Genomic DNA, 13,981 nt, shown 5'->3' with positions numbered 1-13,981 from the left:
TTGGGGAACGAACGCTACGATCAGATTTTGACCCATACAAAGATGAGATGTACAAATGCTAAATATATCTATATAGTGACAACAACAACAACAACAACGACCCAGTATAATCCCACAAGTGGGGTCTGGGGAGGGTAATATGTACGCAGACCTTACCCCTACCCCGAAAGGTAGAGAGGCTGTTTCCAGGAGACCCTCGGCTCAAAAAAGCAATAGGAGATGATATATTAGTACCATAAAAATGCGTAATAAAAATAACAACAATATATAAGAGATATGAAATATGAAATACAGAATACGAAATACGAAATACGAAATAGATGGCTGGTATAGTACAACTAGAAGGTAAAGCCCTGCATCAATAGACGACCAATGACATTCCTAGTCTAACTCCTAACTGGATAGTCTCCCTCTATTGTGCTGTAGAAATATTCACACTCTCCCCTAACCTACAACCTTAATGCTCGACCTCCATAATTCCCTATCAAGGGCCATGTCCTCAGTAATCCTAAGTCGCGCCATGTCCTGTCTGATCACCTCTCCCCAATACTTCTTAGGTCTTCCTCTACCTCTCCGCGTGCCCACTACAGCCAGTCGCTCACACCTCCTCACCGGTGCATCAGTGCTCCTCCTCTGAATGTGCCCGAACCATCTGAGTCTTACTTCCCGCATCTTGTCCTCCATGGGGGCCACACCCACCTTCTCTCGAATATCTTCATTCCTAATCTTATCCATCCTTGTATGCCCGCACATCCACCTCAACATCCTCATCTCTGCTACTTTCATCTTCTGGATGTGTGAGTTCTTTACCGGCCAACATTCAGTTCCATACAACATGGCAGGCCTAACCACTGCTCTATAAAACTTACCTTTTAGTAACGGTGGCACTTTCTTGTCACACAAGACTCCCGACGCTAACCTCCACTTCATCCACCCCACCCCTATACGGTGTGTGACATCCTCGTCAATCTCCCCGATCCCCTGAATAACCGATCCAAGGTACTTGAAACTACCTCTCTTGGGAATGACTTGAGAGTCAAGCCTCACTTCAACTCCCGCTTCCGTCGGCTCAACTCCAAATTTGCACTCGAGGTATTCCGTCTTCGTCCTACTCAACTTGAAACCTTTAGACTCAAGAGCATGTCTCCAAATCTCTAGCCTCTCGTTGACGCCGCCTCTTGTCTCGTCAATTAGAATAATGTCATCAGCAAATAGCATGCACCATGGAACCTCCCCTTGAATATGATGAGTCAGTGCATCCATCACCAGGGCAAATAGGAATGGGCTGAGCGCAGACCCTTGGTGCAACCCCGTAATAACTGGAAAGTGTTCAGAGTCGCCTCCTACTGTCCTAACCCGAGTCTTAGCTCCATCATACATGTCTTTAATCACCCTAATATAGTTACTCGGGACCCCTTTATCCTCTAAGCAGCTCCATAAGACCTTCCTAGGAACCTTATCGTACGCTTTCTCCAGATCAATAAACACCATGTGGAGATCCTTCTTCTTATCTCTGTACTGTTCCACCATCCTCCTAATAAGGTGGATAGCTTCTGTGGTAGATCGTCCCGGCATGAACCCGAACTGGTTGTCTGAAATAGACACCGTCCTTCGCACTCTCATTTCTATCACTCTCTCCCAAACTTTCATGGTATGACTTAGTAATTTGATGCCCCTATAGTTGTTACAGCTCTGGACATCACCTTTGTTCTTATACAATGGGACCATTGTACTCCACCTCCACTCTTCAGGCATTCTATTAGTCTTGAATATAACACTAAACAATACAGTAAGCCATTCCAAGCCTGCTCTACCCACATACCTCCATAGTTCAACCGGAATTTCGTCTGGCCCGGTAGCTCTGCCCCTTCTCATCTTACGCATTGCCTCCATGACTTCATCGATCTCAATGTCCCTGCAATTACTTACTTTATGGTGACTGTCGGCATTCCTCGATTCCCCAAGTATAATATCCTGATCCCCTTCTTCACTTAGCAGTTTATGAAAGTAGGTCTGCAACCTCCTCTTAATCTGGTCATCTCACATCAAAACTTTGCCGTCATCATCTTTTAGCACCTCACTTGGTGGTGAGGTTTTAATAATGAGAAACCGTTTCAAATTCTATAATTAAGTGTGAGCCTTTACATTGTCCAATCGCTCCTTGCAGAATTATGTTGAAATAGAAGAATGTAGCAATTAACGTTACCTCTTTAATACTGTCTTTATGTCCTCTTAAGTTTTGGTTGCTACATATCCAACTGTAAAGCTTTCTTTGGAGATTCTTGCTAAATTGAAAAGTGTCATCTTAAAGTGTCCGGTTCAAGTTTCAAAAGAACATCACCCCCTGCTTCTGGCTTCTGTTTAGACGGTGAAATGTTGGGGGAAGGATGAGTGTATTGTTTAAAGGTAGAAGCATTTTGGTTAATCTTTCAAGGCGATCGGCGCTCCTCCATAGAGTTGGAGAATCTGGACTTTATGACTGTTGCCAAGATGTTTTTTGCGGACCCGCCCAAGAAGAAGAAATTCGGGTTTGATTTTCATCTGGTACAGTTCTTCTTTGCTTGCTTGCTTTCACTGGCTATATATTTGGTGGCTCAGTATTCTCGCTATGAAATGAGAAGAATGGAGGCGGAAGCTGAATTGAAAAAGAAAGCCGAAGAAGAAGCAAAAGCAAAAGCAAAAGAGATGGAATTAATGGCTGAGGAAGAAAAACAAGTGACTGATCCACAACTTTCCGAGGTGAAAGCAAGGCTAGATAAGTTGGAGGAGACCTTGAAAGAAATTGTGGTCAAGTCCAAAAAACAATCAGGTAATGTTGCGGAGAGACCAGCCAGCAATGCTGTCAAGAAAGAACATGGAACAGCTAAGCCAGGGACTCTAGGGGCGGATCTACCGGCAAAAAAAATATTGTGACACTTGAACTCGTGGTCTTTTCGCAAAATTAGATATTTTATTTACATATTTTCTAAAATTGGTTGCTTCCTCCAGTCTCCAATAAGTGACGAATTTGCCTTGGTCACGCCCATTAAGGAAATATTACTCCCTTCGTTTCAATTTATGTGAACATATTTGACTGGACACGGAATTTAAGAAAAAATGAAGACTTTTGGAATTTATGATCCTAAACAAGTCAAAAAGGGTCCCAGATTATTTGTATTGTTATAAAAGCTTCTCATTAAGGGTAAAATTGTAAGTTTAAACTAAATTGTTACCAAATTTAAAAAAGGGTCATTCTTTTTGGAACGATCAAAAAATAAAATAGGTTCATATAAACTGGAACAGAAGGAGTGAATTTTAGATAAAAATAGTTAGTGTGACTAAACTATCCTTAATTAAATGTTACAGCATAATTTAATGTGAGAAGTAAAAGACTTTTTAGGGATACGTACATAAGGACAATTTTGAAAAAACAAATTGAATTTTTTTTATTACATAAATGGACACTTATTTTGGACCAAAATAAAAAGGCAAATTGATCGCTTATTGTGGATCGGATAAAGTATAATATTAAGTGTTGACACCCATGCTCCAAGAAGATTGAACGATGCACTTGTTGAAGAGTGAGTTAATCATCAAGAGGAATAGGGATCTCACTTAATAAATTTTTTCTCTTTTTCTTAATAGTGCACCTATGTACTAGAAATACTAAATCTCCCTATGAGTCTCTCTAATCTCTAGTGATGGAAAAGCTCAGACAGAAGCATCTTTGTCAGGTCAACAACACCAACAACAAATTCAGTGTAATTCCATAAATCGGGTATGGGGAAAATAATATGTATGCAGGACTTACTCCTGCCTTATAAAGATAGAGAGTTTGTTTCCGATAGACCATCGGCTCAAGGAACAGTAGAGATAAGATAAAGCAACCAACTAGCAAACAATGGTGACGACAACGAAAAAATGAAGGTTACGTTCCTCTGCTGACATGAAGAAATGAAATCATTAGCCTATGTTATTTCTCGTAGTCAAGCTTTTTGAAGAGTAGTGCATAGCTTTGCAGAATAGAGAAAAGCCAGCTTTTAAGAACTGTTGCTCAAATCAATGGAAAATAGAAGAATTTTCTGTTGGTAAAAAATCTAAATCAAAATAATAATATAGACTATGTTTCAATTGAAGTACTAGATAAGTGTATATATCAAAATAAGCTTTAAGAAAACAACACTCCACTTTTTTATATCAGAAGTGTTTTTCTTTTCTTTTCTTGTTGAAGCAGAAGAGAGAATAAGATAAGTTGAGACAAAATCTCTTGAAATTAATTTGCCCTTAATGTTTGATGGGGCATCAAGTCAACGCCTCATGCCATAACCTGTACATAGAAAACGCCTCATGCCATTACTATCTCATTCGAAATTAATCTAGTTTTGTCTAATAGAAATTCCCATAACCTGCTTGCATGTATAGGCTTCATAAGCAACAAATCAGGTTGAGAGCGCCGAAGCTTATTCACCTGAAGCACTCATTTCATCTAATCAAATTCTATTGAGTCTGACTCATAGTGATCGTTTATCAAAGAACGACTCTGGTTATCAAATGATTGAACAAGAGAATATTTTATTGTTTCTAGATGGATATAAGACCATGTTAGAATTCTTGAAACGGAACAAAATAAAGTTGTGTTCTATTTCTCAATCTTTCTGACTTTTTCCTACAAAACGTCTGATGTTGAAGAATCAGCAGATGAGTTGTGGTTAGGCTAGACATTGCTCTACATAATACTCCCTCCGTTTCAATTTATGTGAACTCATTTGACTGGGCACGGAGTTTAAGAAAAGAGAGAAGACTTTTGATCTTGTGGTGTAAAATGAGGCACATATATTTTGTGTGGCTATAAATCATTGTGTAAAGGTAAATTGTTTCTAAATAAGGAAAGTGGTCATTCTTTTTGGCACGGACTAAAAAGGAAATAGGTTCACATAAATTGAAACGGAGGGAATACTTATTATGTGGTTGGGCTAATTCATAGATCTTTGGGCTTTGATTACCAAGGAATAGAGATCAAGTCGTCAAACATTTCCCATTCAGCTGGTATTGGGTCAAAGAACTAGGAAATTAAGGCAATAGTCAAAAAAAGATTCGTTTTGGCTAGAGCGCCCAAATCAGCTATATATTTGACACGGGTTGCTGGTGTATTAGGCGCTGCTTTGCTATGCACCATTCATGGTGCTACCGTAGAAAATATTTTATTTGAAGACGGTGATGGTACAAATACATTATGTGATTTTAACCCAACTCAAGCCGAAGAAACTTATTCAATGGTTGCCGCTAACCGCTTTTGGTCCCAAATCTTTGGGGTTGCTTTTCGGTTTGATACCCTGCTACGAATTCTTCTTCTACTTATGGTAAATCAAAAGGTAATCTTTCACACTCGGCTAGAGAAGAAATTAGAAAAACGATAAACCCGATGGGTTGAGGCCACAAATTTCATCCCCCAAAATCATATTTTGATTGTGCTTCCTCTGTATCAACTGTACTTGAACTAGTATATTTGGAGCTCAATATGAAATCCTATTTCTTGGTCTCAGTCCCAGTGTGGCTGATCATCCTCTCGGATCAGCTACTGATCATCACCTTGGTAAGCTATTGACTAATTCTGGTTATTGAATAAATGAAACTTTGACGAATAACTAATCGATAAAAAAAATCCCAATTTTGTCGAACTTTCCATTTTTGGAATCGTATTCAATGATTACAATTCTACTATATATGTCTTTTTCATTCTGTCGCGCGTGCCTATTTCGCTTTAAGAGGTATCAAAGCGAAGTTTTAGATAAAAACCTTTCGATTTCTGCTATGTCAAATTGTTGGCTAACGACTATAAAAATTTAGTTTATTCATTGTGAATTTCTCAACTCGAATTCTGCCAACAGAAGTATGTTCAAAAAATTAACTTAGGAAGATGAGACAGTAATTTCAAGAAAAGGAAACGTGACACTTCTTATTGTTTGTATAAAGATTTCTCCAGAAAGTAGCTTTGATTTATCAGTTTATTTTGAGATACACACTCTTTCTACTGTATGCAGCAGAGACAACCCCTTTGTATAATTCTACGATACTAAAGAAGCAAATAATGTGTTCAGCTAGATTTGTAAAACTTCAAGAATAAGACATTTTCTTTTCAAATTCCATCCTTTCTCTTGAATTAGAATTTAAGCAATTGCAAGTGGATCACTTTCCACAGCAGATTCCATGGCCTTCATAGCTTCAAATCTTGGCTCTTTGGCTTGAAACTTGAGTCCAGCATATAACTTCATATAATCATCAAACACGAACCTCGGATAAACTGTTTCGCTTTCCTCTGCCTCTTTCTCAACTAGAGCTGGTGCTGGATAGATCACTGCATCATTTCCTGGATTGTAAAACGAGGCTAGTGACATCCGAGTCCCGTCTGTTTGTGCAATCACTCTGTGCATCACGCTTTTGTATTTCCCATTGGTGATCACCTGTTTTTTCATTTCAAAAGTACCCTTTTAGTACGTCAAAGGTATGGTGAAAAGAAAAGACATATATAATAAGATAATCTAGGATCTTGTACCTCAAGTTGGTCGCCAAGGTTAACCACAATAGAGTGGCGCATGGGAGGAACATCGATCCATTGGCCATCTTTGAGGAGTTGGAGGCCGCTCACTTTGTCATCTTGGAAGAGAAGAATTATGCCACCAGCATCTGTGTGGGCGCGCAATCCCTTTATCAAATCTGGCTTGGGGCATGGTGGATAGTTGCTTACCTTAGTTCCAAAGTTGGGACCTTTTGTCCCAAAGAAGACCTTTTTCAGGTAGCCCTTTTCAAGGCCAAGATTTTCACATAGCAAGTCCAGTAACTCCTCTGCCAACTTCTCCAATCTTTTAGCAAAATCTCTCATGACTTCCCTGCATATCATTTCGGACATGATTTTAATATAAAGTTAAAACTTTGAAGTAAGAAACTATATATCTTGATGGTTCTCTTCTTGTTCTAGTTGCAACAGTGGTTTTGAACCCCCTTGATTTCTAAGCTATGCTTTTAGGCTATATCATGGGGATTCAAAATGTAATATATATAGAGGTAAAAAAACAGATTTTACCTTATATGTGCAGTGTAATTTTTCAGCAAAGGGGGTTCGGGCGAAACCCCTCCTGCCCCCTAAATCCACCCCCTGAGTTGCAACTAATCCATGATACATATGGGCAACAACAAAAAGAGAAAAAAGGTGTAACATGTGGTGCATGTTCTGTTACATTATTGTTCTTTAAGGCTTCATAGTTCACTGTTTCTAGCCAAACTTCGGATCTTGGACAACTAATGCAGGGAAAGTTCGACAATGTCTCCTACTGTAATTTACGTAGTACGCACTCAATTATGTTTGAGGTTTATTTGTTTTTGTAGAGTGTTAGTATTGTGTGAATTACCTGTATTCATCATCAAGATCGGGTACTTGAGAAATGTTAGAAACAGGAAGATGGCGCAAGAAGAAAGTGCTTTCCCAATCAAGATCAGTAACCTCAGCTTGTACAGCTTCAAGACCTTTGCTGGCCACCAATTCTTTAAATCTCTGTTCCATGCACTTCTTGTAATGTCCCTTTGTTAATTTCTCTACTCTGTCCATTACTTCATGTGGAATCCCATGGTTCACCAACTGCAATAACAGTAAAAAACAAAAACATCAAAATAATATGCAAGATTTCTTATACAATGTTATTATATTGGATGGGGCAAAATTGTTGGAAAATTAGTGTTATCTCAAAGGTAATGTTACTTGGAAAATCTTTTCTCTTCCTAATATTATTTAGTAAGTTATTTTACAATTAATGGAGTCAGACTAGCCGTTATCTAGCTGTTGGAGCAACGCCTATATAAACATGTCTTTGGAAGGCTAAAGACACACTTTCCAATACAATTTTCTGAATCTTCTTCTTCCCCCTATATGCTGGGTTTCTTTCTTGATTTTCTGTTGGTTTTGTTCCCAGTTTAATAACTGAAATAGCTTGTTGAATCCTGAGAATACGCCTAATTTTATTCTTTGTTGTGTAAGCGAAATATCTTTAAGGACAATATCCTTGACACGCCACAAGCTACCTCCTATTCTCCATAACCAATTTTTCCAACAAAAACATCAGAGCAAAAAATTATATATACAAATTGTTACCTCAAAGAAGCCCCAGTTCTCACAGGCATCTTTAATCTTGTCCATTATGGCAGCTCTCTCAGTTCCATTGAGCTTTTCCAAGTTGATAATTGGGAATTTCTCCATCTTTCTTGGTAAAGTATGTGTTCCTAAATGTGATGCAATAAATTAGTAGAATATGTGAATAGATGAATGCTAGATTGTTTGATGCAAAAGAGTGAGGCTTGAAAGGGGTATTTATAGGGGAGTTGAAGATATGAAGAAAGTAGGATCAGTAGCAATGAGGAATGTTTGTACAATGAGGGGTTTGCTCTTTTCTTTTTTTCTTGGTCCCACAATGCACATTCATTATTCCAAGTCTTGCAATGGTCCCACAGTCCAAGTCTACCTTACGTGAATTCTGCTCATAGTTACTTGTTCAACCTTCTTAACCACAAGTGGGATTTTGGAGCTAATGACAATCTGAAAATGACTAATTTCTGGTGGCTAAAAGTAGATTTTCCTTGCATCTTGACCAGAATATTATAGTATAGAGTTCTGTCGTGAGCGGCTGCTTCAGTGAAAACTTTATTGTTTGTTTCCTTTGTTATTTCTTTGCTATTTGTTTCATGTGTTATTTTACAGCTTGTTTGGTTTGCTGTTACATGTTGTATTGTACTGCATTATTTGCTTGAATACAACGTTTGGATAGATTGTATCGTTTGTTGTTATTTCATGATATTACGTACCAACAATATGAAGAACAAATTTTTAATATTACTAAGAAAAAAATAGGATACGGAGCAAAATTATTATATAAAAGATTGTGCAAAGGACAAAATATGAATACTTTAGTAAAGAAGGGGCAAGATGAGAGGAAAAAACAAGGTAACAACGCCACCACACCAAATCCATCATTCCATAAAGTGACACATTTTGTCGTTACGTAACGACGGATTTAATGATACAACAACAGCATACCCACTATAGTCCCACAAGTGGGGTCTATAACGATACGATACAATAAAATTTAAGTAACAATCAAAACAAATATTATATTTAAAGTAACAATACGATATAATATAATAGATAACAATGGTACTACCTGGGAAGTTGCCTGGCACTAGACAGTAATTCCAGGGGCTGCACATTGCACCAACACATCTTTCATATGAAATTTCTGGGAGATAGCTAAGGATTTGGTGGCACTGTTAACTGGAGAAGTTTTGTCTTGTTACACAAATTGTAGTGCAATTTGTTGCTTCACTTAAGAGTATGTTACTTAATATTCATGAATGCAAGGACTTCATGTCTTCTAGATTTTTCCATAACCAACTAAACTATAATTGACATCATGTATGGTAAAACAATATGCAATGGAGAATCAATCCTTTAGTTGTGACAAAAAACATATGTGATTTTTTTCTTATCAGCCTAAGTCTTGTGTGTGTATGTATGGAGATGGGTGGGTGGGTTACTAAACCTGTGATGGTAAGAGATAGCAAGTACTTAATAGAATAGTCATATATGGTTAAAGTATCTCACTCGTTATTCGTGATAGTCAATTCATCGTCAATTGAATCTTGGTTTCATGGTCTAGGCCTCTTGGAAGATTAAGGATGAAGATCTTCAATCTCTGCGTCCTTTGTGGAAAAATCATTCACGTAAATTTAATGCTCTTACAATAAATAGGAAATTATTGCGTATAAATTGGCTCGGACACCAATATCATTAAAAGAAGTAAATACCTTTTAGTTATCTTGAATGTCCTTTACAATTTTTATATGAAGTCGTTCTCTTAAGGGCGGCCATGTGATCTTTGCCGATGCATTTGAGAATTTGAAAGAAAAAATATGGTTTGAGTGAGGTAATCAGACATTTGAATCACGAGTTCTAATTATATTAATTAAGCCAAATCTGATCCTGAGAACCATTACTAACTAGGAAGTTTGAACTGTCGACCTATCGTATTTTTTGATACTCTTGCTATGTCATCCATTTGGTCATTAACAACTTCAACTAACTAATCGTTGAATTTCGTCTAACTAATTTCCGTGTAATTATAAAATTCAAGTTGATGAAACCTGAAAGCTAGAGCAAGTTAATAAGTATAGCAAGACACACATTTTTACATTATTATTATTATTATTATTATTATTATTATTATTATTATTATTATTATTATTATTATTATTATTATTTAAGGAGGGCATTCGCTAGTATATTTTTGTAATTATGCCGATCAAGGCCAAATTAAACTTTGCCCCTGATATCTAATTAGTTTTTTATAATTATAGAACATCGTGATTGCTCTTTCTATAGAACATTATCCAAGAAATAATACAATATAACGCTAAACTTATTCTTAAAATTTTCTTTTCGAAGGGAAAAAAAAATTCAAGTGGTCGTCTATATTTGTCAAGTTCATTGCACACGAAGTACGAAAGAGCCACCTTGGACCACATAGGTTTTTTGGTGTTTTGTCCGTGTTGGTACTAATTAAATAGAAAATATATGGATGGCAAAATGTTGAATTTCAAAAGATTAAGGATTACTTTGAACAATTTGAACAAGATCAAATATTGCTAATTGTCCATGCAGAGTTACAATTTGAACAATCACATTGGTTTGTTTCCCTTCTTTTTTTCTTTTTTTTTCTTGTTTTCGTAATTATGAAGCATATTAGTCATTTTGATATGCTGCACGTTATCCTTTAAAACCATATGACCCAAACCAAAGAGGGGGAAAAACATCATACGCCCAACTGAAAATTTAGTAAGTAGTACTCCCTCAGCTTTAATTTACGTGTATTAGTTTAGTTTGACTTGCACGAAGTTTAAGAAAGATAAGAAAAACTTTTACTCCTATGGTATTAAAGTAAGAGACATATATAATGTACCAAAATATTTTTGAATTATGTGGTCTTAAATATATCATATAAAATTTTGGAGTTAAATAGTTACTAAATATAGAAAGAGACATTATTTAAACAGATTAAAAAGGGAAGTAAAATATACTCCATCCCTCACTTTACTTGTCCACTATTCTAAAAATATTTTTTTACTTTTACTTATCTACTATACTAAATCAAGAGAAAGACAATTTTTTTTCATGTTTTACCCTTATCATTAATTGCTCATTTTCAAAATTATTTCTCAAAACCTTTTGAAATGCTATCATTATTAGGGGTTATATGGTAAAATATATACTAAAATTATTATTTCTTAAGGGACATGAAAAGTCTAAAGTGGACAAGTAAAATTGAACTCGGGGTATAAATTGAAATGGGGAGAGTATTATTCTTCCACGGCAAAGGTTCTTTACTTCCCTTTCACTTTTAATTTGCTTTCGATACTAGCAGCTAAAGTTCACTTAAAATAGTGAAGTTTGAATTTATGCGATACATTTTTGCTTTTCGAGATTCAAATTGTATAAAGTTTGATCAGCATTTTAAAAAATATATATATATTATCATATTGTCATTAAAAAATTGCAACTTATAAATTATAATACTTTTTGTATAGGTTTTAAATATCTAAAGTTTTATTTTAAAATACAGGGTTGAATTAGCTTTAAAAATTATTAAAGTGTTGACTTTCAATAAGCGAAATATGTCATATAAATTAAAACAGAGGGAGAGTAGTGATTTTCATTGCTTGTGAGGACACTTATTTTTTTAAGTAGGAACTTTATGTAGGGTTACTGGATTGACTATCACATATTCACATGCCTCTTGACTCTTGCCTCCCCATTAAGATCCAAAGTACCAGTACTAACTTTGTTGCAGTACGCAAGGATAAATTAAAGTTTTGCTAGGGCTTACCATTTAAAAATATAAACTATGCCCAGAAGTCTTGAGAAAACAGACAACTTTCAATAAATCAGAGGGAAACCGAAATGGAATTTTAATATGAGAACAACTAAATTTCTAAGATTCCTAATTTAACTAGCTAATAACTGTAACTTTCAATATTTCCAACCTCCAAACTCTTTTTATAATTACAGGTTCCTACTTAAGTCATGACAATGTTAAACTATGATATCTTTCTTTCTTTACTTAGTGGCTAGCTACAGCAACGACGTGGAACAAAGTATTGGATTTGAGACGAATCACATGCAATGGTAAAAAATTATTGGGAGTTTTCTATTGTATAACCGTCCACTCTAATAAATAACCGCTAAATATGTAATATATGCATAGTTTGTGTATAATTTATGCCTATTAGCGAGCAGTTGTAAATAGTTTTAGCTGAGTGACCAATGTGTAATTTCCCCCAAATTATTTAATGAAGGGATACATGTGGCTAGCTTCAACTAAATCATCCACTAGCTTATCTCTACTCATCCATTGCCAAAAATTCCAAGACATGCTTTGTTGCCCCCATGTGTTTTAATTTGTGCAGTGTATTTCAAGTTTGGTACTAATATTTTCCATCTGTTTTAAGGGTTGATGCATGTGCATTGCCTGCACCAAACTTCACTTCTTCTTTTCTTTTTTTGGAAAAAGTTTAATCCATTGAGTGTTAAATTTGCTTCTTTTATTAATATTTTCTTTTGTGGGTAAGAGTGGAGAAGGTTTCTGAACTGTTATGGAAAAAAATAGAAGAAAAATTTAATATTTGTAATATTTAAATTCCATTACTTAGTTAATGACGAAGATCCTACTTTAGAGGTTAGATTTATAAAAGTGATATGGCGCCAAATGGAGCATACATGAGTACTCAGATGCTTCTTCTATTTTTTTTTTTTTTGTGGTGCAGCTGGACTATCCTGAACTTGAATTACAGACCTTCCTCGTGAAGTAAATTATCGCACCTATGGTCCAACCAACTAGTTCTTTATTTTGTCACGTAGAAAATGAGAAGCACCAAGTTTTGTTAGTTTCATATTGCGTTAGTGGTCTTGCATGCTTATGAGTGCTTCTTTGAAGGAGAAAAAAAAGGAGTAATAACTAGCTCTTTATTTTGTCACGTAGAACAAGATGAGAAGCACCCATTTTTGTTGGTTTCATATTGCTTTAATTAGTGGTATTATATGCTTATTACTTCTTTGAAATATAGTAATATACACTTGACTTTTGTAGGTAACAGAATCCCATAGCAAAGGAAAGTGCTTTCTATAAATAAATTTTAAAAGAAAATCACAATTCTTCAACGTATAAATCCAAATTTAGTTTCTGTATTAATATTCTTACCTAATATATGGGTTACACATGCGCTTAGGCCTTGATTAGGGAAAAGCAAATGACACATACCTTTATGATTGGGCACTTATATTAATTTGCACTATAATTCTCTACTTTTCTCTCCATCCCGACTTATGTAACACTATCTTCGTTTGTTAGCTGCCAAGGCTATCAACGAGATAGAGAGAGTTGAGATTAGAAGAAGAGAGAATTTGAGAGAGGAGAAGAACAGATCGAGAGAAATGAAAATGCAATCTGTTAGTCTTTTATTCACTGTGCACTGTTTATGTATACAGTACATAACTACCACCTAACAACCTAACCATAACTAACTTCTAACTACCAAACCATATACATTTAACAACCTAACTATACACTCTACAGTTAAGTCTACGAACTAACTATGGTTAGTCATCAACTTGTGTCTAGTTTAGCCAACACTCTCCCTCAAGTTGATACTCTAAACAAGTTCTCAACTCCAAGCTAGTTCAGCAAATGATTATGTTGTGCCTTCCCTAAACTCTTGGTAAGCAAGTCTTCCAGCTGATCTTCTGTACTATGTATATGCTCAGTTTGTAGCAGTCCTTGGCTGATTTTTTCTCTATCAAAGTGATAGTCTATGTCGTTTTGCTTTGTCCTCTCATGGAATATAGGTTTAGCTGCTATTTATATTGCAACTTTGTTGTCTGATATCATCTTTATTGGCATCTAAATGT

At 35.8% G+C, this 13,981-nt stretch overlaps 2 protein-coding genes across 2 annotated transcripts; one reads left to right on the top strand and one right to left on the bottom strand.

The window, feature by feature from the left end:
* Positions 1–2,475: 2,475 nt before the first annotated feature.
* LOC138872838 (eukaryotic translation initiation factor 3 subunit A-like) lies at positions 2,476–2,913 on the top strand. Its single transcript, XM_070151258.1, has one exon. It carries the CDS (start codon positions 2,476–2,478, stop codon positions 2,911–2,913), a length of 438 nt encoding a protein of 145 aa, XP_070007359.1.
* A 2,995-nt stretch (positions 2,914–5,908) lies between these two features.
* LOC104237525 (1-aminocyclopropane-1-carboxylate oxidase 3-like) lies at positions 5,909–8,383 on the bottom strand. Its single transcript, XM_009791689.2, has 4 exons — positions 8,123–8,383; positions 7,386–7,612; positions 6,533–6,866; positions 5,909–6,440 (listed from the first exon to the last, which is right to left on the bottom strand). The coding sequence occupies exons 1-4, from the start codon at positions 8,225–8,227 to the stop codon at positions 6,147–6,149; spliced, it is 960 nt and encodes a 319-aa protein (XP_009789991.1). The 5' UTR covers positions 8,228–8,383; the 3' UTR covers positions 5,909–6,146.
* Between the last annotated feature and the right edge of the window lie 5,598 nt (positions 8,384–13,981).

This window comes from Nicotiana sylvestris, chromosome 7 (genome assembly GCF_000393655.2).
Source record: "Nicotiana sylvestris chromosome 7, ASM39365v2, whole genome shotgun sequence".
Lineage (NCBI taxonomy): Eukaryota > Viridiplantae > Streptophyta > Magnoliopsida > Solanales > Solanaceae > Nicotiana > Nicotiana sylvestris.
The sequence above is the reverse complement of the archived record's forward strand: the minus strand, read 5'-3'. Positions and strand labels throughout refer to the sequence as shown.

Coding starts and splice junctions, on each gene's coding strand:
- LOC138872838 (XM_070151258.1), top strand. CDS start 2,476: ATGACTGTTGCCAAGATGTTTTTTGCGGACCCGCCCAAGAAGAAGAAA.
- LOC104237525 (XM_009791689.2), bottom strand. CDS start 8,227: ATGGAGAAATTCCCAATTATCAACTTGGAAAAGCTCAATGGAACTGAG. Junction 6,867..7,385: donor GATCTTGATGATGAATACAG/GTAATTCACACA, acceptor AATGATATGCAG/GGAAGTCATGAGAGATTTTG. Junction 6,441..6,532: donor ACCTTGGCGACCAACTTGAG/GTACAAGATCCT, acceptor ATGAAAAAACAG/GTGATCACCAATGGGAAATA.